Consider the following 27,705-nt stretch of genomic DNA (forward strand, 5'->3'; position numbering starts at 1 on the left):
CTGATGGCAGCAGACAACTATCTGGAGGAATTAAATACATGTATGGTTAAGTTTTTAATTGAATAATGTTAAATTTTGAAGGAGTTTTAGAAATAAATTTATTCAACTTCTTTAGTTCATCAATGAGGTCTCTGAAATTCAGAAAGATTAAGTCACTGGTCAAGGTTGTCTATGCAAATTAGGACAGTGCTAGGGCTCCACTGGGTTTTCTTTTTTAAAGATTTTATTTATTTATTCATGAGAGAAAGAGAGAGAGAGACAGAGACAGAGAGAGAGGCAGAGACACACGCAGAGGGAGAAGCAGGCGCCGCACGGGGAGCCTGACGTGGGACTCGATCCCAATACTCCAGGATCACACCCTGGGCTGAAGGCAGGCACTAAATCGCTGAGCCACCCAGGCGTCCCTCCACTAGGTTTTCTTACTTCTAGTGTAAGGTCCATTTCACTTGCTGTGAAAAGGATGAGATTTTTGCTTAGCCTTAGTAACTAAACTGAGATCTAACTTGGAAAACTGGGGAAAAAGCAATTTAAAAGTTATCAGAACCAAAAAAAAAAAAAAAAAAGTTATTAGTGCTGTGGAAACTACAGCCTATATATATATATACTGACATCCTAGGCCAATAAAAATTAGCATACTATAAGGCCCCCAAGAGAGAAAATAACAAATCAATGATTCAGCTTAGGGTGGGAGTAAAAATGCCAAAGGTTGGAAAAGATGGAAGCCAATGAAGAAAAAGTAACCTAAGGAAATATTGTGAAGAAAACCCACAAGAGTTCCACTGACGTTTCATTCAATTCCCTAATGATTTGATCTCCATTCTAGAATCAGCATCCAGCTTCCGCAGATACTAACTAAATGGAACTAATATTCTACTGTTTTCAGTCATTAGCCCCATCTGTTCTGAATGAGAACTGTAGGCTTTCCTACCCACAGTGTATTCCATACAATACCTTTGTCACTGTTCCAATGTAAGATTTTCTGACATTTTCCTCAAGCAAGTAGCTTTAAAATAAAGGGTAGTTTTTACCAAAGGCTCTTTTTTCTAAATGATACACAACTTCTCTTAAGACAAATCACTGATCAACACATTATATTCCTGAGTCTCAAGTAAACATCTCACAAAGTATGTCTTCCCTTCTCTCAATCTTCTATTGCTATCCACTCCCACATTCGTACCAAATTTCTCAAATTCCATGATCATGGGACACATAGGTGGGGAGGAAATAGTTATCTTATCTCAGCTAGAGAAGTGAACAAAACATTCTAGTAAGACATGATCTACAGGACCTCCTTTTAGTCCTTTCTCTTGAAGGCACTTAACTAAATCAACATCTAATCCCTCTTGCAGGCCTAATAGGAATGGCATCACATTTAGGAGTGGAGGACAAAGAAGGGAGAATTCTTATGGTGGACCTATTCTTAGGCTTCTAGATTTCATTAAGTCTCTTTAAGTGTTAGGAGAAATACTCAAAGTTCTAAACTTTTCTACACTTCGGAAAGAAGTGGGAGCGTTCTCTTGGCCCAACATCTCTTTCTCCTAAAACCAAACACATCATGTCAGAAATACTTATAAAGTGTAAACATAGATCAACACTTTATCAAAAAATATTTCTCTACATATATATATATAAATATATATGTTTATATATATATATATATATGTGTTCAATTTTTAAAGCTCAAACATCAGCTTAATGGCAGAACGGAACATAAATAGTTAATTCTCTTCTTTCATTTTAGCACATAAGTAAAACCATTAAAAATTACTTCAAATAACAGAACTAGAAACCTCCTCTTCACCTTGTACTGTTTTCCAGGGATCTGAATGATGCACTGCTCCAGGAGCTGTGCAATACAATGGCCCTGCTCAGCCTCTACTCATCTATACACACATCCTTGCATCCAATATTCTTAATGATCCTACAGGTTGGCAGGCTGAATTTTCATGTCCAGACGTACACAGTTTACTCAGTTAATACAAGCATAGCAGCTACTATTTGCCAGATAATGCTTCTATGGAGTTTACATTCTACTTACAAACAACATAGTCTGACAAGAGAGAACTATTAAAAGAACATACAAGGATTTAAAAATCTTGCCTTAATTTAAAATCTATTCCATAAGGAAGCTATCTACAAAATAAAATGCTGACACAGCACCTCTATTTTGTCATTGATTCTGGATGCTTCTAGTACATTAGTTTATAATGTGACCACATCTATACTGTGCCCTTAGAAAAACATTTCCAATTGATGTAGGAGAACAGAGATACAAAGATCCTTCATTTTGTGGGTCAAAACTCGTGGAACTGATTTTAATATTTTGGAAGGAAAAGGTGAGAATGCTTTCAAGTAAACTCTTGAGATGAGACTATTATATAAGAGATGGATTCTTCCAGATTCACTCATAATAGGCTATTTTAATTATAGCTATACCTTAATCAGATTATGGAAAAACTAGCTCTCAATGTAGACATCACCTTTTATTGCACACAAGGCCCTGGAATTACTACATAGCATTTTAGTGTTTCATCCCCTTAACTACTTTAAATTGTGAGCTCCTACAAGGTACACAACCAGTCTTCATTCTTGGGCATATAGGAGGAGGTATGTATCATAACTGCCAGATGTATAAATGTGAATATTAAAGCACCTCACTACTTACTTTGTATCAAAAACTATGTGAGAAAATAGACACATCTTCTGAAATCTGATGCTTTGCAACCAGCTAATAACAGTCATTAGGTTCTCAAAAATTCATAGCATTTTCTTTTTCAACTACTCTATCACACATTGTCCTTTGAATTTTCTTGTCATTTCATATCATAATTTGGCTCTGGTTATGGTATTTAACTTTATATGAGTAAAGCAACAGTTAACAGCACAGACTTTGGAGTCAGACACTGGGATATGATGTAGTTTCTGTCTCTTATTATCTGGGTGGTCTTGGTCAAACTGCTTATTTCTTGATCTGCAATAGCTATCGCACAGGGTTATATGAGGTTAGGGGAGATAATGTGCTAATGCCTAGCACAGAGTCTGGCACATAGGAAGTGCTCAATAAATGTCAGCAGTTATATTAAAATTAGGTTTCCTAAACAAATTATCTCTTGATGTAAGTATCTGAGTTATATAATTTTTCTATGACTCCTTACCACATAACCCAATGCTTCGTATATCACAAAGGCTGAATAGATGTTTGCTTAATACACAAACTGGATCTTTATTTTTCTCTTTGGCATGATGAAAAATCTTATTCAGGCAACTTTGCTAACCAATACTTAGAACCTAATGTTTCCTACCATAACCCAATGTATAGCTATTATCCAATTTGTCTGGGGCCCATTATATGACAAAATCAGTCAAACAAGGGAATCAGCATGTAGAAAAGTATCCAGTGACAATTTCAGATCATCAACACTTGATAATGCCTCTCTTTCAAGAAGTTAGACAATTGCTCTCCCCCCTAACCTCAGCTTTGGCATGTCCCCATTTCTTTCTATAGTTCATTATAAAAAGGCAAACAGGAAGCATAGTTTTCATCAAAACTGGTATCATAGTCACTTATATTTAGCTATACATTACTAGCACAGGGTGGGCAAACCTGTATTTTAGACTTTGTGGCATATGATTGTGTCGCCAACTATTCAATCTCCCATTATAGTGCAAAACAGCCATAGGTAACACATAGACAAATCAACACGGCTATATTCCAATAAAACTTTATCAATTATATTTTAATAAAGTTGACAAAAAGTAGAGAAACCTTTATGGACACAAATTTGAATTTACTTTTCAAATGTCAGGAAATATTCCTTTGATTTTTTTCCCCACCAACGATATAAAAATGCAAAAACCATTCTAAGCTAGCAGGTTATAGAATTACTACATAGGTATTTAGTACCTACAGGGTATAGTTTGTCAAGCCCTGTGCTAGCATTTATAACCATGGGGAAAATTGCAGCAGCAACGGTCCTGGTTCCTCACCACAAACTCAATTTTCTCAAAATCTACTACTCCACAAATATTATATCATCCAAAACATTTCATTCATTTCCAGACAGAACATTCTAAAAACCCAACTCAGTCACTAATTTTAGTTCTACAGATCTAATAAAGATCATATTTTTAACCCATCTCTTGGTTTATATCTTAGATTATAAACAAAATAATCAACATTTACTTCACATTTTAAGAATAAGAATTATAATTCAATGGTTTATGCAACCACAACACAAATAATATTCAATGTTGTCTCCATTTGATGCAACTCTGAAATAAAAATTCATTACTTGATTTTATAAATACCTCTATTAAGTATATAGCATTAGCACGCCCAGGTTTGCTTCTTGCAGTATGTTGAAGGCCAACGGTTTCAATACTGTGGGCAAGTGGCAAAACCTGGTATGGTCATGGTTAACTCTTTAAAAATACTTACCATTGTGAAAGAATGTTGCAGAGTTCACTTAAAATTCTTTGGTAGATTACCCTTAAGAAGATAACTAACAATTTAACCATAGATTAAGTCAGGGAATTCAGAATTCTGCATGAATTTGTTATTATTCAGTAGCAAAGCCAAGTCTTGAAGGATGCTACTTCTGTGGTACTGTCGAAAACCTTCAAAATGTTCAAGGCATTTGTTTCAAAATGCAGACTAAGGCTCAGAAATAATTCCTTCCATCTGCCTGGTTTCATGGCAGAGACAAATACAGAATTTTGACACTGTGCCTTTTAAATGACCATTAAAATTACTGAGCTTTGCAAAAATATAAATTCGTGATATAATTATATTGTTACCCAGAAAACCAACTAGTAATAAAATCAAGCTATAACCAATGATAAAAATGTTCAAAAGTGAAATGCTTCAATAAGTTTTTCACAGCAGAAAGATATTAGAAAAAACTAACCTATATTTATAAATATATTTTAAAATCTTGCAACTTTAAAAATATCAAAGAATTTATATTTGTTCAAAATTTGAAGATATATATATTTGAGATATGATTTTATACCAATGATGATCCTTTGGAAAAATGACATCTAAGGCAACTATGGACAGTAGTACTTAGATAACCAAAGTCAGGTAAAACTTGGCCTCTTCACTTTTCTGAAGACATCTATTACCTAGGATTTTAACCAATTATTGATTTATATTGTAATATTCTACTTAACTCCAAGAAAAATAAAATTGTATTTGGTGCTTTGGAGAACAAGCTATAGCTATAGCATCAAGGAGTTTTGAAAACCAGTATTTTAAATATATTTTAAAATATAAGAATAAAAAGACATCTTATCTTTAATGAGAGAGAAACTAAAGAATGGTCCTATGGTTCTGAACCATAAATATTTTTACTAGAATGAATACAGTTTTGGAAATTTACAGCATAAACATCATTATCTTTGTTGCAAACTTTAAAAAAAAAATTATGACCCAATGCTGTTCAGCTCTTCTAATACACTTAAAAATATGTATTTATTTTTAATCTTCCAATGAAGTCATTTAAGATATTCTAACAAATGCTTCCATTTATGAAGCACCTACAGGCATCACGCTAAATATTTAAAATACATTAGATCTTGTCCTCACAATGACCCTGCAGACATAACTTCCTTTGCTAGGAAAAAGAGGGTAGAAGACAAATTCTCCTTTTCTGTTTTCCTTTTCTTATTTTTCTCTATCTTTTAAAAAAACAACCCACTGTTCAGTTGGGAAAAGCAAAAAACATCTTGCTACTATCTTCACATTTATCATAAAACTTCTGTGGCTGGATGAGGATTTTTTTTTTTGCCCCTAAAAGGAACAAAAACTTAAGATTTTATGTTTTCAATTCTTGAAAATATAAAAAGCATTTAGGAAACCTTAAAAATAACAAAAATATTAAATTATTAGTTTCTAAATTGATTCAAGGATAGCTATATATTGATATCACCTCATCCACTTTCACTGGTTCACAGTAATTCCTTGAGCCCCTAAGCGAATTCTTCTGGCCATTTCTTAGTTTTCTCTGACTTATTGAGGTTTTAGTATAAATGCTGAATCTTAAGGCTGTGTTTTACTGCTGTTTATCTAATCTCTGTTTTCCCCTTTCCTCCACCCATTGGACAATGTTTATACAATGTAGGAAATTCAATCTATGTAGAAACAAATTACTGATCTTAAAAATCTGACATTTATTAATATGGGATATTTTATACAGATGTATATTACTTTAAGAATAGGTTGATTCCTAAGAGTCAAGCTAATTCCTATAAACCAAATCATACCTACAGGAAAAAAAAATTGGTCCAGATTCACACTTGTGAATGCTATATATTTTTAAAATTCATATACATTTAGACAGGAAAAAAAAAAAACCCTAAGAAATAATGGTAAAAATTACTTCAAAATTAAACAACTACCATACCATAAAACATGTTCTCTTTGATCTATATCAAAGTGAGAAGACACACTCAGAAGGATTGTCTGCCTTTTGAAAAATGGGAGTTTCTTGTGTTTTCTCTATGTTAAATGCTAAATATAGTGAAACCCCTTGCCTATATGATCAGATATAGATTTCCTGTATTTTATAGCTCATCTCTTCACATACCTGTGTAACTGCTAGTAAAGTTATGAACGTTCTTAATGCAGAAAGGCCCATATATAATTAGATTATGGGTGCTTAATAATGCAATTTTGCAATATGGTTCACTCATCCATTTGTCCATTCATTTTCTTCACCCATTCATTCTTCAAATATGTATTACATGCCAACTATGCACCCAATAGAGTTATAAATGCTGGGAATACAGTGATGAACAAACAAAAAAATCCCTGCCCTCATGGAGCTTACATTCTAGTTCCTCAAAAGGGATCTGTGGCTAAAATATTAAGTATTCAAAATCCAAGAGGAAAACTTTTTGAAAGGGTCTATTAGATACTTCAAAGAAGCAAAGGCTACAATAGTACTACATTTAACATTTGTAATGTGTCTTATTTTTATCAAAAATAAAAATCACATGTTAGGTTTATTAATTTCCTTGAATTTTAATTTATATTTACTACTTCTAATTTTCTCACACTTTGTTACTGATAAATTCTACTGTTCCCTGAAGAGAATAAACGTGAAACAATCCTTTTAATTTTCCAACCTGATGATCAATAGGTATCAATCAAGTGATGGTCTTCAGAAGAGCAATTTTTTGTTATAAAGGAATTGACTTCACAATTACAGAACTGTTTGCCACTGCTGCCTCTGAAAGACTTAACCACTGACTGGAGTTTTGACTGGGTATGCCAGTATTTGAAATAATTTGTTAGGTATCTTAATTTCTTTCTTTTTTACTGTCCCATTAACTGAAAATATGGTTCTTAGTCAGCATTAATATGTGGTAAAGGCCATCATTAGAAACTAGACTTTGCCCATGGCAGAGATTACAGCTAATCTTTACCTGGCTGTACTTACAGTGTACTTACTGCTAATGTGCTCTGGACCTTTCTTCCACTGAGCTCTCAATTGCTGCCTCTGTCATTGCTTTCTCTGACCAAAATCCTTGAATTATTCTGAATTCAATATGGCCAGGCAACATCTGTTGTCAAGCTCAGGGGTCCTTCATCTTTTCTTGGGCTTCTCCCTCTTAATGTCATAGCCAAGAGTAATGTTTTCCATTCTCACCTGCAGAACTTTTCCACCCTCCTTCACTTTCTAACAGGAAACTGTGAGAAACTGTGAAATTTGTAAGTATGCCACAAAGTGATAAAGGATGCAAAGCCAGGAATCAGGATACCAACTTTGCTCTGCACAGAATACAGAAAGATCTAAATGTATTACGGAAATGCCACTCTGTGTATGGTTTCTGTATTTCCATTTTTATATTTATTCAACAAATGTTACGAGTGCTTATTAGGTCCTAAGGACGGTTATACCATTGGTTTCTTTTAGTGGGAATCCACCAACACTGCTCCAATGTAAGAGTGGTAAATTTCTGATCTATAGGTCATGTTCAGTCATTAGTTCAATTTCTCCTACCCCAGAGAGAAGGATCAAGAAATGGAATCACAGCAGGCCTTTAAAAATCTTTAGAAGCAATACGATAGACTACGTCAATGAAGAGAGAAGGCCTGTATCTTTCTCCTTTATTGGTGTGTATACCTGTCTCTACCTCTTTGCTCTAGTTTTTCTCTTCATTCTGTCTCATTTCTTTAACTGGCCATTATAGGGCAATGGGATATACAGGTTATCTCCTGTATTTACTGAATAACATTCCCATTTTCAATTTAAAAGGGAGACCAAATTAACACTTCATATTTTTATCCTAAAACAAAGTCTTTTTGCTGCTTTTATTTGGAGGGGTGGGAAAAAAAACTCTACAGTCCTTGAAATTCCTTTCACCGTCTCTACTCATTAGCTCAGTGAACTGAAATTTCATCTCAGCAGGCATAAATATTGTATTAAAAAATAAAACAATAATAAACATTGTACTTCAAGAATCTACACAAAAAAGGAATACAATCAAAGTTTATAAGGCATTAAGTGTAAAAGGTAAATAAATGTTTCATGGAGAAAGTAAATAAAAAACTATCCAGATATAATTTCAACAAAAAAATAGAATAGAAATAAATGCATTCAAAGGAAGAGTAATCATTTTATCATTTTTATACACCAAAAATAAGGATTCTCCACTCCTAAGAACCATTTTCATGCAGATTTTATCACAATATTATTTTATATTTTCCATTTTACAATTTCTCTCTTCAGTAATTGCTATAAACTGTAAATTACTCAAACACTTAATTTCCCAGGATTAAATATCTTCCTAAAAACTCTATATAATCCCCATTACATAAGAACGTCACAGTATCTTATCTTTACCACACAAAAAAACTATAATAATTATAACTTATTCTTTATTTGTCATCTTTCTACAGAAATTATCAGGATTTAGCCTTACCAGGAAATTATACACATTATGAATACAAGTTTTAATAGACTACTGATCAGACTATTATGTTGCAAGTATTTCTAGAACATGATATCACAAATTAAGTCATTAATTCAAAAACAATAGTTTATTAACAAAAAAAGTACAAAGAAGTACAAATGGACATCCTATTTCCCCCCATTATGGTCCATCTATCTATCTCCCTTTCAGTCCATGGCACAGCCTTTTGGAGCTAAAAGAATAGGTAAAATACTTCTCTTTCCAATGGGCCTGATAACCATCCAAAACCAAATCATTATGTATTTAAGTTATACAGTCCATGTCAAATTTTTAAAAAATGTTTTATCTATATGAGTCGCCATAAAAGCCTCTTCCCTTGCAATAGACCATGTACCTAAACTGAGTGAAACATATCAGCATCAACATCCAGAAATCATGCTTATACACAGGGAATGTCAGATCATTAGTATGTTTGCCTTGAAGTAACAGATTACAAATGAAAGCTCAGAAGTGTCAAAAAGGATTTTCATAGATATTTACTTAACACTTCAAGTCAAAAACATCTTGTTAACTGAATTAAATTGAGGTACATGGAAAACATTCAGTTTAGCTGAGTTTTTTGCACTGATTTTTAAATCAAAGCTACTCACACATCTAATCTATTATCTCAGTTTTCTTCAATAATGGCTCCTTTTCAATTTATTTCAATAAACCTACAGTTTTTTCATACTTCTCTCTCTATAAGCCCGAAGTACTTCTCTGAATCATGGTAAATTACCAATACTTCTGGATTTTCCTCACAGGGCTATAGATGGAAGATATAAATTGCCATGTTTCAGTAAATAATGCCCAATTTGCTCTTTCTTCTACAATTCATCAAGACCGAACATGTGGATTAATTTACTGAGGTTCCTAAAAGCCATGTGTAAAATTTATTAGATGATATATTTTTTTGAGTGGTAAACACCAGCCATTTGGGGTTTGTGGAGGCAGCCACATCAGAACTTACCACTCTATTTTAGTCCCTGCTTAGAACTATTCTATAAAGAACATGAGTTCAGTGTTAGACTAGGCTGTAGTAACATAAGGTGCTAGACAAGTGATACATTTTTTGGGAACTGGAAAATTCAGATGACCACTCACTAAACATAAAATCATTATTCCACAAAGATTTTATTCACATCAAACTTGCACAGAGCAAAAAAAAAAATCAAAACATAACTAAGCCACATATCAAAGAACAATATACAATAAAGGTTTGAATTTCTCAATGGCATTGGAAAGTATTTTCATAAATAACATTTACAATTCTAGTGTTAGATCTTTCAAGGTGTCTGAAGCTTCACAGTGCTAGAATTGATTTTTATCAGAACACATGCAAAAATGTGCAACATAATTCATATTAATGACAGAAAAAAGCACGCCAGTTATTTTTCATTCCAGCACGGCCATGCCACTCTATATTCTAAAAACAAACAACCCCCCAAATCCGGGTCCCATTCATTCTTCAATTATGCCTTTAGTCACTCTGTTTTATTATATTCAAACAGTCACTGTTAGTGCTCTTCACCACGACTTTCAGGTTGACGTCACTCCCTGCCTGCTGGCTGTCAGGACTGGGGGACGCCCCTCTCCCAGACTCACCTTCTTCCGGATGTCTTCATCATTTGCTCCTAGAGAGGCATAGAGCTTGAATGCAGCCTGGCGGAGTTCATGAGCATGTTTTAAGTCATGATCAAGCTATGGGAGGGAAAAAAAGGTATACTGCAACTCAGTCCACAGATCTAATTTCCAATAAAATTGAGTTAAAATTTTTTAAAAAAATTAACTATTAAGATATTAGTGCTCTCACTGAATCGCTGCTTATTTTTGGGTTCTGTTCACATATGACTAAGACCTTGCTGTGTTTGCATCAGCATGATCTGGAATGCATGCGGTCTGCTTCTAAAAGTGAACGCCACAACATTTGACACTGGTGCATGAAAAGTATTTGTGAGTATTTGACCCTTAAAAATTCAATGTTCTTAGATGGTAGCTTTAGCGGCCCTGCTTGCTTCCACCAGCTCTTTGAAATGCTGTCCTCAAACAGCAGGTCTGTCTAGCCACAGGCTACAGCTGATAACATGAATACCGCTGTAACAGGGTCCCTAGGAGGTTTTCTTAACACTAAGAGCAGTGTTAGGCCAATTTCAGCATTTAACGAGATTTTAGAAAGAGGAAAACCTTTGTGAAAATTCTTAATAAACAATAGACCATGGTAATCATTACTATGTTATCTATTACAATTATCTGAGGCTTATGTTCAGAGGTTACTTACTGGTATGAAACAATTAATGCTATCTTTCCATATGCATAATTGGCTAGGTTATCAGTTCTTCTGTATATCTAATTATCACTAAACTACCTCAAAAATGAAATAGAAGCATATTCTCATGACATTTTCAATGACTAAATACAAATCAGTAAATGTATAAGGCATATATTAATAATGTAAATAATTCTGTAAGTAATTCATTGGAATGACTACCACTCCAAATGAGGTGCCTTGGAAAGGTTCCCTTTTATGCAATGATGTTAAATATTGTTTACAACATTCTGAGACTCTTTTGAAACTTCCTAAAGAGCTAAATGGCATATTAGCTAGAAGGCCCTAAATTCATCAACTAAGAGTTTTATTAATTGTCACTGTAGTGTGTGAAAATGGGGAAATAAATTCAGCTAGGTAACATCATTTATGGTAACAAATAACAACAACAGGGGTGCCTGGGTGGCTCAGTCAGTTAAGTATCTGCCTTTGGCTCAGGTCATGATCTGGGGCTCTGGGATTGAGGCCCACATCTGGCTCCCTGTTCAATGGGGAGTCTGCTTCTCCCTCTCCTTCTGCCTCTCCCCTCTCATGCTCCCTTTCCTTCTCTCTCTCTCAAAGTATTCAAACAAACAAACAAAAAAACTCAAAAAACAACAGTAGTTTCAAAAATATTTTGATCACAGCAGGCACTGCCAGATTATGGGAGGAACTCCAATATCCAACATTCATTTTGATGTATAAGTTCTAAAATATCTATATCCTTAAAGTCTTACATACTTTCTAGTCATAGTCATAACATACATTAGAATACAGATTTGGATTAAATATATAATGAAAGTCACACATTTATGACTATGTAAGAATTTCTCACAATGGGTCTAGTATCAGTATTTTTATGGTCAGAAACCATTATATAATCAAGCATCAAAAATAAAGATGATAAAACAAATATTCAGGTATGGTATAAAAGATCATTTAAAAAATTATTATTATTCTAGTTTTACTGTGATGAAAATAAAATTGGGAAAAACCCCAACATAGGGATAATTTTCTATACACTAGTTAAATGATTTACACAGGGCAGCCCAGGTGGCTCAGCGGTTTAGCGCCGCCTTCAGCCCAGGGTGTGATCCTGGAGACCTGGGATTGAGTCCCACGTCAGGCTCCCTGCATGGAGCCTGCTTCTCACTCTGCCTGTGTCTGTTCCATTCTCTCTCTCATGAATAAATAAATCTTTAAAAATGAATGAATGAATGAATGAATGAATGATTTACACAGGTATAAGCTACAGTTCTTATGTTTTCTCACTCTCCTGTCCATCAAAGTGTCCTATTTGCCTTGCCAGAATGGTCAACTGAGGGTGTATATGAGGCCAGTTAGGACTTGCTCATGTATCTTTACACCAGTGACATACTGTGTCAATGTGTGCAAGTGGCCAGAGGGAAAACAGACTAGGTAGCTGGTTCAAAGTAATCTATTACCTATACTGGAAGAACAATACTACTGAAGGAAGAACAGGCATTAATTTTAATATATAGTATACATTACTAACACCAGTAACAGTGAAGGTTACTTTGGGCCCTTTCTAAGAAAAAAGGTAAATCATTAAGAGTTCCTTTTATTTTCAGTGTTAAAAGCCAAATGAACAGTTGCCTGCCAAATGAAGTTTTTGGGAACTCAGGGACATGGGAGAGGTCAAAAGGAAAGTTAAAAAAAAAAAATTACCATTGGGACCACTGGCATTAAAAATATAGTCACATTCATGAAACAGTACCACTTACTAATTAGAAGGCAATGCTCTCTCTACCATGACCTCCTTAAATAAACTTTCTCTAATTGAATATTGTTCTCTTACGCTTAGAGAACTGGATATGACTAACAGGCAGAGAAGAATAAAATCAAAAGAAATATCTAACTAGTCTAAGGAACTTACAGTTTGAGAAAAAGTTTGAGAAAAGCAGTTTGGTTCTTGATGCTCTCAAACTAGAGGTTATATAGTACTTTAGTGGACACTAGCAGGCCCAAAGCACAGTATAAAACTGAAGCAAGGAAAGAGAAGAAGACAAAAGTTAGAAAATATAGCGAAAGAAAAAGACAGTGGTGGAAAGTCAAATAAGGCCACTCACGAGAAGATTACCCTTAACCTAAAGAATGAGAATATAGCAAGAGAGGATTCTGGGAACTTCAACAGGATTAGATGATATTGCTATAATGTCAATACCCAGCTTAGAGACCCCACTATTTTTGGATCTTAGTTGGGAATTAGGGATATAATTTTCTTCCTTCCTGATTACCTGCTTAGTGAAAAATCTCTGATAATTACGTGAAACAAACTGGATTCAAAAACCTATAAAACATCATCTATGTTATCAAACAGAAAAGATTCCTTCATTTAAAAGGGCTCGGAACTCTAATTTTATTGGTTCAAAGTTGTGAGCAGTAAGAAAAAAAAATCTTAAAAAATTCCTTGCTTGAGCTGCTGAAAAGGAAAACAGAACATACCCTTTTAATATCAGTGATGGCACTCACTGAGCTGGGATACTTGAAATAATCAGCAAGCATGGCAATGAGGTGATCAGTTATGCTAGCGATTCTCTGTAGCTCAACATCTGGTTCAATCAGATAGGCGAGTGTCTCAGCTCCTTCAACTCTCTCCTCTAGTAATCTCTCCTTACTGCACATTCGAACCAAACAAGGCAGTGTCTGGAAGGTAGTGAAATTTATTATTTGCTTTGTGGTAAAGGCAAAAGGTTGATGGAGAGCATATAGTGACTCAATCAACTCAATGGTTTTTACTGGCAGGCATGTTAGAGATCAAATGTTTGAATAAAGACTTTCAGAGAATGAAAGGTTTTTTGGAATGTAAAAACAAAGTTCACTGTATATTAATCATTTGTGCTGGCACACTAAACCCTAAATCATACAATCAAAGCACATTAATACAAATCATTAGTCAGGCTTTTATCACGGATAAAATTGAAACTTTATTGTATAACCTTATTAAAGACATTTAAGAATTCCCTAATAAATCATGTCTGACGCTTCTGCCCCATCTATGTATTTATTTACTTAAAAGACATCCAGCAGTTTAATCAGGAACAACTGTGCCATAGAAAAAGTATGCTATCTTTTCCTTAGTGAATAATATGACTGAGATGAATTTTATTTTTGGTGGGTGATCAATACCTACAGTTGCAAAATCAAAATACCACAAAAAATTTAGTGATCTTATCATTACTCAGATTCCATGAGTTTCCCTATAATGCGAGTGAAATGCATCAATTGTAATTCCTAGGTTTTCCAAATTACTCCCTGTAAGGACTATATCTACTAGCCCAATTTTACTTCTGAGGTCCTTCAAAAATCCTGGTGCTGGTCTTGGTAATTTATCTACATTAGGTACTCAATATAAAAAAAAAAAAATCCCATGTATTTACTATTTCAAAGGCTGATGAACCCACATTAAAAGGATAACACAAAGATGGAAACTGAAATGTTATAATTATAGGAAGTCTTTCTCAACACCGTAGTCAACTGTGCTTTGCTCTTTTCTAAGTTCCTATTATATCTTTATCATAAAGTTTAGCACTTTATTGTTCACTACTGATTTTCTATCAGGCTAGTGCAGGCTTTATAATACAACCCCCTAGGCTTCCAAGAGGAAAAACCTATTATTCTTATTTTTTTTGAACAGTTACTAACATTTACTAATACCACAAATCCATGGATTGTTGAGTGTAATGCTCACAACTAGTACGTGAAGAAGATGCCATTAACCTAGTTTACCAATTAGGGAGAAGAGGAGGGGTACAGCAGTTGAGTAAATAAACCAAGGTTACTTGCATGGAATCCTTAGAACTCTACACAATGTTGCTTACTAAGGGGGGAAGGGTCCTCAGATCTCATTAAATTAATTGACTTGCTTCACCAAAGACTATTAGCAAGTATTCGTCTTAAATGTTCTTTTATCCTTGGGTTCATTTTGTACACTGATAATGAGAGATCTCAGGTTCATAAAATGATATATAGTCAATGTATTTACATTTATTTTGTTTTAGAAGAGTAAGGGATGTGCCCAAAGTTACCAAGCCAGTCAGTGGTGAAATTCAGGTCTTATAATTTTTAGGCCAGTCTCTTACCTGAGTTTCTCTATGTTCTAGTTGCTTCTGACATGTCACAATAAATATTGATGGCTTTCATGTGTTATTATCTTTTTCTTTCTCATTATGTCTTTTGATTATCTGCCATGAGGGTGATATAAAGTCTTTGTCTACAGAGCTAGTGAACTGCTTTCCTATAAAACTATGTTGCAAACTTAATGAAACTCAAGGATTAAAATATATTTTATATTTCACTTGAATTTTACATATTTTTACAACGTCTATATCTTCCTAATTTCCATAAAAATGAAAAAGGTGTGACAAGGAAAAAACTATTTCACTTTCACTCTTAAAACACATCTAAAACCAATTAATGTGTTAATAAAATATCATTTTATGCTATGCACACATACCATAGTTGTAAATGTATAAAAAGAAATAGAAAAAAAAGAAATGGGAATACCAAGATTTATATTCAACACTTACGACTTAGTGACTTTTACGTGTGTTCAGAGAGAATTAGCTCACCTTTAATACAATACAGTTGTCATCTGTCCGAATTGCTCCAGCTCTACACATGTAAGTTAAACTGGAATAAGATGGCAAAAAGTAAGTTTTTGCTTGTGTTTTAAAGCTTTAAAAGAAATATTCCTTGCCTTTAGGATTTTATGGGGCAAAAAAAAGACAGCTACTCTTCATTTTGTGGGAGGTTTTTCACATTACCTTATATGAGGTTCTGCCAATTTACTACTCAAAAGCAACTAATGGATATATACAGACAATAAAGTCAGATATTTTTAAGAAATGCATACAAAATTGTTTTTTAAAAATAAAGGCTTAATGAGTGGATAAACTGAAGCCAATGTGCCAGGCACATTGGAGGCCCTTACACTTTTTTCTACACGTTTCTGTGTTAGAAAGTTTCCATAATAAAAAGGGAGAAAAAGTTAAAAATATAAAGTTAAAATATAAAATATAAAAATATAAAGTTCACAAAGTATCTAAGATTATATCAAGCTAAACTGGGATATTCTAACTCCAATAAGAGTAATATAAGTATCACAGAAGAAGCATCTAACATTTAACACTTAGAGATAGCCATAAGAAATTAATGATTCTTCAGAGTTTGCCAGCAGTGGCTTTGACAACCGGTCAATGATTTGGTTGTACTGAACTGAATAACAATTTGCCTTCACAATTATATCTGGCTTTGAACTAAGTAGCTACTGAACACTGAGCACTTTAGAAACTTAACGAATTTCCTTTTTGGATTAGATTTCTTTAGTAAGCTGGGCGGGCAGGGGGAGGGGAGCAGGGTGGTAGTACATCTAAAACACTCCATATTCTGGCTTCTACAGAAAGCTATTTTAAAAAAATCAATAAATTTTTTACTTAGATTATAGAGGACTGAATTGTTTATAGCTGTTATCACCTTAAGACTTGTTACCACATTTTTAAAAAACTGATTCCACAAGAGCATTTATCTTACTTAACAAAGTTTTTTTTTTTTTTTAACAAAGGTTTTGAAGACAAAAAGCCAACTAGTATACAATATACTCATATAAAAAAATTCATTGTGCATGAGTAATTCACTGAAAATTCCCCATTCTTGCCAAAATACTAGAGAGGCACAAATTCTTAAATATTGGAACCATAAATTTAGCAAAGAACCTTACACAACAGGTGCTCAACCTATCAATGTATTCATATGAGCTGAATGTTCATATGAGCTAGGACTTGTATTAATAAGAATTTATCTTATAAATGGTCATATCTCTATGAGAATTTTATGTTTTGTTTTTTCTAAACACGAGGAAGCCATATTCTCTGAAATTATGCGTTGGTTATCAGCTTCAACTAATTCTCACTCCATATTTTTGTATCTTTATATTTTCTCAATTCTTTGCATAAATTTGTTAGTTAAATCTAATTCTATATTATTTCAACTGAAACACAAAGAGAGTACATTGAGAATGTAATAAGGTAATTTTCTGTGGATAGCCTTAGCTGTTATATGAGTGCTGATGCTCTGAATGCTACTAATAGTACACTGAGTAAAAAACTCATGCCCATTTAAGAAAATGTGAGACAACCCATGACTTGCAAATTCCAAAATCCCAAAGATGAGGATTGGCAGTGAGCTGATTAGGCTGTCCAAAAATACTCTAACATATTGATAAAGCACAGTTGTTCTTCCCACATTGTCTTGACTTTTACCATTTTGCTGATGTCAGCTGCATCTCAATAGGCTTATCCCTCTGTAACATCTTCACAAAAATTTGTGGTAACAATTCTCCATCAACCAAAACTAAAAATAAAAGAAACAAGAATTAAAGAATTCTTTAAATCTACAAAGTTCATAAATTAAATCATGTAGGTGCCACTGAAAGTTCCAGCCTACCATTTACCAGGGTCATCGATACCTGGGGGTTTTCAAAAGCTAAAACTGAGAAGCATTTCAGTGCTTGCATTCGAACCTGTAACAATAAATAAACAAAAAATGCATTTATCTTGATTTTGCAAATATGAATTTTAAGGTCTCAGAATCTAAACTCTTCTGAAGAAACAATTGTTTAAATCTGCTTAAAATAGAAAGAAAGGCCTCAAGGGAACACCTGAATATCTGGAGTACAGTAAGTTAAACTTAATTATAAAATGTTAAAATTAATTTTGAAGTAAAAGAAAAGAAAAAACAGGAAGAAGCAGCAACTAAAATTTAATTATATAAATTCCTAATCAAATTTAAAAGAACAATGTACAAAATACAATGTTGGTAAGTCAAAGTGAGCTTAATAACACTTAATTACCAAGTACCTTTCAAGTGGGACATTTCTTCTCCCCAAACTACAAACAAGAGAACTGAAGACAAAAAAAGGAAAACAAGAAAAAAAGAAGGTGTACTCTTAAAGTTGTGTGAGATGGGGTTGTGGCAAAGGGAACAGAAGGAAACAAAGTTAAAATCTGAAAAGGACTAAGCTAATTTATTTTTATTATTAAACCAATTTTATTTTATTTTTTAAAGATTTATTTATTTGGGACACCAGGGTGGCTCAGCGGTTGAGTGTCTGCCTTTGGCTCAGGGTGTGATCCCGGGGTCAAGGATTGAGTCCTGCATCAGGCTCCCTGTGGCGAGCCTGCTTCTCCCTCTGCCTTATGTCTCTGCCTCTCTCTCTCTCTCTTTCTCATAAGCAAATAAATAAATCTTAAAACAAAACAAAACAAAACAAAAAAATATTTGAGAGAGAGAGAGAGAGAGAGGAGGGAGGGGCAGAGGGAGAGGAGTCCCAAGCAGACTCCGTGCTGACCATAGAGCCTGATACAGGGCTTGATCCCAGGACCCAAAAACCACAACCCGAGCTAAAACCAAGAGTCAGATGCTTTAACTGACTGGGCCACCCAGGCACTCCCTAATTTAACTTTTAAAACACTTATGAATTGTGCTACTATTCCTCAAAACTAGATTACTGGTCTAGGACCACACCACAGGGCCAAACTCTTAACCACATACAATATATTTCACAATTTGCAGGAGCTCCTATAAGAACTGTTATTTTTCATTCTTTCTCTTCAGTTCTCACTGGACAATCTAATCCTCTGAGTCTACATATGATGCTCTTATGTGGAACTCAAGACTGGCAGGATAGGTAACTGAAGTGTGAAGAAGCCCTGTCCTGCATTTCAGCAAAGATCTGCAGCACCAGCATGTGCACACCTAAAATATGGAACCTAAAATATGCCAATGATACTCTGACAATGAAGCAAACCTTGACAAAAGAATAATGTTACCAAAACCTTTTTCCTTCCACAACCTATAATCAGTTATAGTAGATAGGGGAGCTTGGTGCAGAAGATAAGTGGAGGGGGGAGAGAGGAGAAGATAAAGGAGAGAGCAGACAGAGAATTTATGAAGCTAGAGGACGGAGAAGAGGAGGGACAGTAAATAGCCACCCCAGCAATTGTTTCTTGATGTGCCAGTGCTGACTGGTTTCAGCCTCCATGTGGTACAGGGTGGAGGAAGCAGCTCTCAGTATATATTTCTTTCCTCTCCCTCTGACTAATTTCAAGCTGGCTCCATTCCCCATTCCCATCCTTGTGAGTGCTTCACTAAGATCAAACTTTGGATATCTGAAGTAAGAAAACATAGGTATTAGCAGGCTGCAACACAGAGCAGATTAGAATCAGTGCATGAAGACAGAAGACAAAAATGACTACTGCTCTCTCTGCTCTGTGTCAAAGTCCTGGCATACCAGCCATAATCTGACACAATAAGGACAATGCCCCATTATCTGTTATAACTTGCTAGCTGGACAACACTAAAATGACTAAATTTTAACATAATGCTTGATCATATATCACGATGCTATTTATCTATATATAAAAGACAGTGAAGGAAATTAGCAAATCTGAAAACCTTTGACTTTTTAATTCAAAATACAAAGCAGAACACATTTTAAATGTGTATGTGAGTATATGCCCTGAGTCACTATGGCTGTTCAGGTTTCGAATATGAAATCAAAGTATTTCCTGATATTTCAAAGCATCACCCTATGTACAGCTTTGGCACTGATATCAGAGCAGAAGAGACTCAAAACCAATAGCAAATCAAGCCACAACCATATTTTGAAAAAAAAGTGGAAAGGCAAGGGTAGCTTTTAAAATTGTTTTAAAGAGGATTCTATAGATAAAACAATACCTCACAGCATTTTGTGGATAAAATGTTATTCTTGATCACAATATCTATCAAACCAACATAACATGTGGGCCTCCTTCTAGATCAGAACTCTAGAAACCAAAAATAAAATATAAAAATCTGGCCATAATTTTTAATATCTTACTTTGTAAGATACTGAGGTTAGTAGGTGAGCAATATTCTGAACTGCACCATGGTTAAATAAAATAGTTTGATGATCTGGACCCTGTAAGAAAAGAGAATAAAACATTAAAAAGAGTAATGAATGATTCATTCCAACAAAATATTTACTTAAATGTAGAAAAGTTCATTCACTACAATGTAGAATTCTCACCTACCCTTCTCTTGCATAAATCCATCCCAATAAAGCAGGGTAGACAAAGGGCTGCCAATGTCTTACGTCATCCCAGTTCTGTAGAACTGCTGCTTCCTTACCTTACCCCCAAATAATGAAGAGGGTACAGAAGCTATCCTGGCACAGGCCCTCTGAAGTTCTTAAAAAAAGACACCGTCACAAGAAGAGAACCACTGTGAATTCTGCATTTCATGTGCACAAGCTTAAACTATGCCCACTGGAGACAGTGGTAGTCATTCTTACAACTTCAGACTGACGAACTGGTCAGAGAAACACTAAAATTACTCAAGTGCAAGAAGTAGATCAGAGCTTAAACTACTTCAATACATCAGGGAAGTTTCGGTTAATGATGGTGAAAAACACAACACTCTATACAGAGAAGTGAATGTGTTTTGGTTTCTGTTTCTATGTCATTTCTCTTTTTTCAATTATCATTTCTTAGAGTAGAAAGGTAAAGAAATGGGAAAATTCAGGATGTTACTTCTCATCAACTGTTTTCTACTAAGCAATTTACTGAAGATCTTCAAAGTGACAGAAGGTTAAGGTTAAAAGCAAGGCTTCAAAACTGCCACAGTTCTAATGCATTGATTTGGTTTTTAATTTTTTAAAAAAATTTTTACATAATAACTATAACCCAATGTGGGGCTCAAACTTACTATTCTGAGATCAAGAGTCACATGCTGTACCAACTGAGCCAGCCAAGTGCCCCTCTTACGCACTGATTTTATGTACCATATAACCATTCAAATAATGAAATCAAAGCAAGGTTAAAAATGCTACTTTCATGCTTATCGCTATTCAGAAGAGAAAAATACAGCACTGAAAGCTGGCTACCTATCTGGGCTCAACAGAGAAAACCAGTTGCTAGTCTAGGAAAAAATCTCTCAAATCAATTTTTCCAACCCACTATTTAGCCAAGTAATAATGATCTTGCAGATAGTCATTCTTTCCTGGACAAAAATATTCATCATTTGAAGTGGGGAGATTAGTATTCCTAGTCCTGAATCACAAAACAGCCATATTCTATTTAATAGGTAGTAATTCCCTAAACACTTTATATTCTATAAAAAGGCTCCTTTAAAAAACAAAACACTTCAGCAACTTCTATTACTAACTTCTAATTTCTGATTTTTAATTGATACATAATATGCCACACTGTACTCAGGCAAACTCCCATTACATATATTAGGTAGTTTCTAATGTCTTACTATTAAAAACAATGTTTTGCTGAACAGTATGAGGATAAATTCCCTGTGTGTATTGCTTGATGTATTTATCCATATGTATCTGTCCAGAATAATGCAGGGTTGCTTTTAGAACAACTAAAGATACTGACATTCTCAGGGTACAGGCTGCAAGTATGCTCTTTATCTTCCTACCTCATCTTCATCCATGCATCTGCAATTATAATTATAGGTACTACTTATTGGGTACTTGCTAGCTATGTGCTTGGGCACTGTTCTAAATGCTTTACTTCAACAATCTCATTTAAAGCATGAGTCTCCAGCTTATTTAATATAAAGACAGTGGTGTAGTCTATAATGGGGAATCTAGGAAAAGGCTCTCCTAAGAATCTGACCCATTTTTTTCTTACCTAGTAACAAGTAGGTAACTAGAATAAATTGTGAAGATAAACCTAAATTACCCTAGGCTGACAATATTATTAGCATACTAAGGTTTTTTGCCTTCCATATGAATTTTAACATCCTAATTTAAATACTGGCGGTGTTTAGCAGAATAGCTAAGTAGACAGGGTGCTGCCTTCACCCTTGCACCTCACAGCTCATTCCATTCTCTGTATTTAGCCAACCTGTTCCTCTGCTTTGAGGTGGCCTAATACTAACAGATTGTTTTTACATTCTTCAAGCCATTACATACAAATACGTAAGTATATCCTTTCCCCTATTTTAACACTAAAGGTAGAATACTACCTATGTATGTGCTATATGTACTATACATGTACTATACATATTGTTCTAAAGCTTTTACTTCCTTTATACTACTTCCCAGAAATCATTCATATTAGTACATAAAGAGCTTTCTTATTTTTATTTTTTTTTTGGCTTTATTCCACTGTGCAGGTAAACCATACTTTAGTACCCTACTGTTAGACATTTAGATTGTTTACAGTCTTTTACTCTTAAAAACATCAATTAATATCCAGGTGCATGCATATTTTAAAGAAGTAGGTCACTTATGGAATATCTGTGTTGATCAAGTTATATTATAAAAAAGATCAAGCACAATGCAATTCATTTAATGTAACTGTTCCCTCTGCTTACAAGATACTGTAGTTTTTAATCTCTCAATTTCTGTGCTCCAGAGACTGTAGGAAATAATTTCTACAAAGGACGCCCTTCTTCCTCTCTGGGGTTGTACATAGGATAGTGTAAAAACAGTAATAAAGAATTGAATTGTTGATGGCTCAACCAACTAAAGAAGGAGCTATCATTTGATTCTTGTCAAGTCTCTCTTAGGTCTCTCCAAATTAACCCGCATGGACCTGGGCTAATGAGACAACATCCATAGGGTGGAAGTGGGAAGCAAATAAGTCCTCAAGATTTTAAACTCCAAAAGACACGTCTCAGAAGTTTGAGTAACCTGTTTAAGTAGTGACAACAATTTAGTCCCAGTTAGTATTACTAGCCCTTTTTTTTTGCTCCTTATTCAATCAAGGAGAGAATTTCAAAGATATAATTAGAATGATATTAGCAGTTAAATTTTAGGAGAGTCAAAAGGTATATGCCTATTTTTGACTGAATGAAATGAATGATTTCAGGGTTTGGCCACCCCTGACCCTCACATTGTCCAAGGGTCAACTGCATTTGCAAAGTTATGAATGAGTCTGAAAATGGACTATGAATCTTAAGCCTATATGTAAATTGAACAACCTGAAAGTAAAAGGTTTTTATGGTTAATAACTATACAGAGATCATCGGATCAGTTGTTTTCAAAGATTCATGCTAGTAAATCAGTAGAAAAATTAATATTTATATTAGACTATGGTCAATGGGTTTATAAATGCTATAATATTTCCTAAGGTTTAGTTATATCTCAAAACACTTGAATTTGGTCATTTAATTACAGTGGCAAATACTAATTACCAGGCTAAAAGAAAGCTGACTTAAGGTGATTTTCTCTGGTAACATTTTCAGTTCTGTTAGTGGCAGGAGAGTGCCTATAAATTCTTACTCAGCATAAGATTCTCTCCAGTAAAAGAACTAGTGATTTAATGGTATTCTTTTATCTATGATTTTCAGCTAAAAAGTACTGAGAAGTTTCAGGTGAGCAAGCCTAAAGGGACTTAACAGTTTCTAATGAGCAATTCTAAAAACTATTTGGGTAACTTCTGGAAGGGATTATTCAAACTTCTCATAATATAACATTTAGTAATTACATATCCAGGTCCAATTTTCAGTGCCCCTTTAGATTACTGTGGTTATAACTAGTATATGCCAAGCTCTTAAGCACTCAGGTATAGATGTAGAAAGATTTTTAATGAGGCACAGGAGTTCTGGAGTATCTTTCTTTACCTATCTGGCTACAAGATTTCATTTCACTACTGGAAAATTCTACAACCTGTTAAGTTTAGATCATTTTTAGCAAGTGAATCGCAACAAAACTGTCATTTTCTCAAAGTCTTTCTTTGCTCGTCTCAAAAGATTAAAGAAGTGTTTGACATCCTTGGACCTATGAGTTGGCCTACACACCGTCAAAGCAATCTGGGAACGGAAACTTCAAGGATTTTTGGCAAAATTCTTAAATTTTAAATGTCTTAAACAGAACTAAATAGGCTGTGAAAGCCACCTAGGATTTGGGCGAGAAGGGTTAAACAAATCAATGATACTTTTTCTGGAATTAAAGTGATTTAATTTTCATTTATTTGAGCAACTGTTCTAAAATAGCATAGATGTGTGATCTTCCTGCTTTCCTATGTAGGTGTTCATTTCTCTTTCCTTTATTCCCTATAGTTGCCCAAATTCCTCACTTCGCCTTTGTATTATAAATATAAGAGGATGAGTAATGCTATTCTGAAAAATTTATAGAATCATCAGAAGATAAATATTTGGTTAGAGATTACCAAATGTGTAGAAATTATGAAAGATCTCAAATAAATAATCACCCATGGCTATCAAAAGACTACACTCAGTATGTAAACTATGAAGCAAAATAAGTAGCACTTTATAGCACTCTTCAGTTTAGGCTGAGACCCTTTTAGGAACAGAAATTTCAATGAAGAGCAGAGAAGAATTTCTCATTTCTCCTTATATGAGATCACTTAAGACAATTTCCAACAAGGGTGTGGAGAAATAGTTATGATCACACACTGCGGGTAGGAGTATAAAATGGTACAACCTCTATACAAGATGATATATGGTAAGACTATAAATGTACACATTCTTTGACTCAGCAACTCTGTTTCTTATAAAATGTCTTACACAAGATATTTCTGCAACATTGTTTTATAATAACCTAAGACTGGGAACAAGGCAAATGTCTAACAAGAGAGAACTGGTTAAACAAATTATTAGATATCTATATAGTAAAATACTATATGGCTATTAAAAAAATAAGGGAGCTCCTTATGTACTGATATGGAATAGCTTTCAAGATATATTAAGTGGAAAATGCAGGGTACAGAAGAGTACGTATGGAATGCTACCATTTATGTCCAAAAAGGGGAAGAGAATATATACAAAGGTCTGTTTATATACAAAAACAGGGGAGGGGAGAGAATATACATAGGTCTGCATAGTTATATATGTACAGGTTATCTCTGGGAGGATACACAAAGAAGGCACATCTCCTGGGGGCATAGAAGATTTTACATTACAGACCAACATTTATTCTGGTTCTTACTTTACAGCAGTGTGAGAAGATCTGACAGATGTACTCCTGGGTGTAGCGGGACCTGCTAAGCAGCGCCATGAGGTGCGGTATCACCGTGGCATCCTGGAGTCAAAGGAAAAGAGAGCAACAATGAACTTAGGCACTGTGAATACATCTAACTATTTCCATGACCAGGTACATATGCAAGCTTCTTAATCACAGTAAATCAAGTCTTTTTAAGGAACACAGCAAAACAAAAACAAGAGTCACCAAAACTGTTTAGGGAAAGGACGAGGGGCTTCAATATTCATCCTCAATAACAAAATACAAGAGTGGGAAATTCTCAACTTCTCTCCCATAAACAGCCTACATCCTTATAATAAGACAAAATCATTTCAAAGGACTTGACAGAAATCTGTTCTGAAACCAAAATGTGAGCTAATAAGATATATAATAACAAATAGCCTATAAGGAAGAATTACTGCATAAAAATAAGACTTAACAGCTTTGATCTCTGAGATCTTGCAGTATCAGTGACTAGTAAAAATCCTAATGACTATAGTTAGCTAATTTCAATCTTCACAAGACAATTTGTAAAATATCAACTTCTCACTTAGAGCACGATTCTGCCTATTGCTGACACTTAGCAATAAACAAGTCAGTGCAGTAGAAGAGAGGAGAATCCCCCAATCTGCTGCATGGCTCTCCAAGAATCTCCTTCTTAGGGTGCAAAGGGAATTCTAAGTTGAAAGGGTACTTGGTCTGAACCACAGATGGAAAAGGAGACTTAGCTCAAGTCTCCTAGTCAATGCTGTCATGAGTCCTCGAGCTATACTTCTTCAATATGAATGTGCATGCAATTCCCAGGGATAGTCATCATGTACAGATTCTGATTCTATAGGTTTGGAGTAGGATCTAAGCTTCCAGATGAGGCCAACGCTGCTGGTCCACAGATCACACTTTGACAAAAGACAACAGAGGGCAAGGAAGGAAACTTAAGAGTATCACTGTGTAGATGAACAAGACTTAGGGTTTCCCTTAGAAAGAAAAGAATGCTCAAAATATATAACTGCTAAGTAAGAAAACAGAAGGCTGTTAATTCCCTTTAAGTGAAATCTTTCTCTTTGCTTGTTAGTATAACCTTCTGTGTTATCACAAATAGTTTATTTTATTTTATTTTTTAAAAAAAACGTTGGTTAGGATGCCACGAAGTAGGTGGCAATGCCTTAACTGTATGTGTGTTGTCAGGCCCAAGGGCCTCTTCCATCCTTGTCAAGGGGGTGCTCTTCTCTCCTTTCATACAACACTATCACAAGTAGTTTAAAAGCAAAATGAAAAATTTAGAAAACCCAAAGAAAGTCAGGTAGTAAATGTATAGAAAGAAGAGAGATGGGAATGTCAAGTACATGTCTATTTTATAAAGGGGGGAGAGAGAAAACAGTAGGTCCACTGGCAGAAGACAAGGAAGCAGGTAGCAGCTAAGAAAGAACAGGCAATTGAAGGATGATATGAAAGCTTCTATTAAACTCCTTAATTACTTCCACCGCCTTTCTTTCCTCCATTGCTCTTTCATCCCTCAGTTTTCCTGTTATAACATCCTCATCCCATTTCTTCACACCTGCCCTGTTTCTGCCAATTGTTTTACAGATCTACAATTTATAGTTGATTAAACAAAGCAAAGAACAGTTACATAATTTGCCCAGTCACCCAACTGACAAACAGGATTTCAAACTAGACATCCCATCTTCTTTTAAGTGGCCAACCCTGTCTTCAGTTTAGTGCTTGAGTTGCTGTGCCAGCTATACAGTCCAACTCACAGATGGGAGTTAATTACACTAAAACACTGTATGTCATCATCCCATCCAAAACTCTTTACAGATCCACCATTGTCTCTGAGGCATAAAACAGACATTGTCACTGTGAAAGCCACTTAATGTCCCCTGGGTCATAATTTTTCTTATGTAAAAAAGTGAAGTTGGTGTAGACCAGTTTTCCAAAGTATGTACCATGAATCATTAGTGGTTCATAAAATAATTTTGGAGAGCAAGGAGGAAAGAGGTAAAACTGCTGGCCAGGACCAATTTCTCACTTACTGGGCTAGGAGTTGGAGAGTAAAGTCTAGGGTAAAGATGACAGGTGATTGGTTTAATCTCTTTGTACGTATCACAAGAGGACCTTCACAGAAACAGACTGACACTTACTAGGAGGAGAGTCTTTCTCTGTATAAAGCTTTGAGGAGGATGTCCCCAATTTAGGACTGCTTACAGTAAACCAGCAGTCCTCAAAGAGTGGTCCAGCAACCTCTGAGCTACCTGGAAACTTGTTAGAAAAGCAAATTCTTAGACCCTATCCCAAACTCACTGACTCAGAAAGTCTGGCAGAAGGCTCCAACAATCTGCATTTAATAAGGTCTCCAGCTAATCATGGTCCTTGCTCAATTTTGAGAACAATACCAACTTATAAGGAATGGCTCCCTGAAGAATACTGCACAAATCCCTGAGGT

At 34.8% G+C, this 27,705-nt stretch overlaps 1 protein-coding gene and 1 non-coding gene across 4 annotated transcripts in view; both read right to left on the reverse strand.

Moving 5' to 3' along the window:
- The window catches only part of ARMC8 (armadillo repeat containing 8), a 112,071-nt gene that overhangs the window by 33,672 nt on the left and 50,694 nt on the right, over positions 1 to 27,705 (reverse strand). For 2 of the 3 annotated variants that reach the window (XM_077864994.1, XM_077864993.1), the window contains 7 exons: positions 25,233 to 25,325; positions 20,163 to 20,243; positions 17,729 to 17,804; positions 17,545 to 17,635; positions 15,856 to 15,916; positions 13,730 to 13,930; positions 10,564 to 10,659 (listed from right to left, as the gene is read on the reverse strand). In XM_077864994.1, coding sequence (XP_077721120.1) covers positions 10,564 to 10,659; positions 13,730 to 13,930; positions 15,856 to 15,916; positions 17,545 to 17,635; positions 17,729 to 17,804; positions 20,163 to 20,243; positions 25,233 to 25,325 — 699 coding nt within the window. The remainder of the gene's footprint in view (positions 1 to 10,563; positions 10,660 to 13,729; positions 13,931 to 15,855; positions 15,917 to 17,544; positions 17,636 to 17,728; positions 17,805 to 20,162; positions 20,244 to 25,232; positions 25,326 to 27,705) is intronic. The other variant, XM_077864995.1, reaches the window with a different exon arrangement.
- Positions 26,387 to 26,509, reverse strand: LOC144294413 (U6atac minor spliceosomal RNA). Its single transcript, XR_013361803.1, has one exon. It is a non-coding gene; the product is annotated as a U6atac minor spliceosomal RNA (small nuclear RNA).

The sequence above is a fragment of the Canis aureus genome, chromosome 22, assembly GCF_053574225.1.
Source record: "Canis aureus isolate CA01 chromosome 22, VMU_Caureus_v.1.0, whole genome shotgun sequence".
In the NCBI taxonomy this organism is placed as follows: Eukaryota; Metazoa; Chordata; class Mammalia; order Carnivora; family Canidae; genus Canis; species Canis aureus.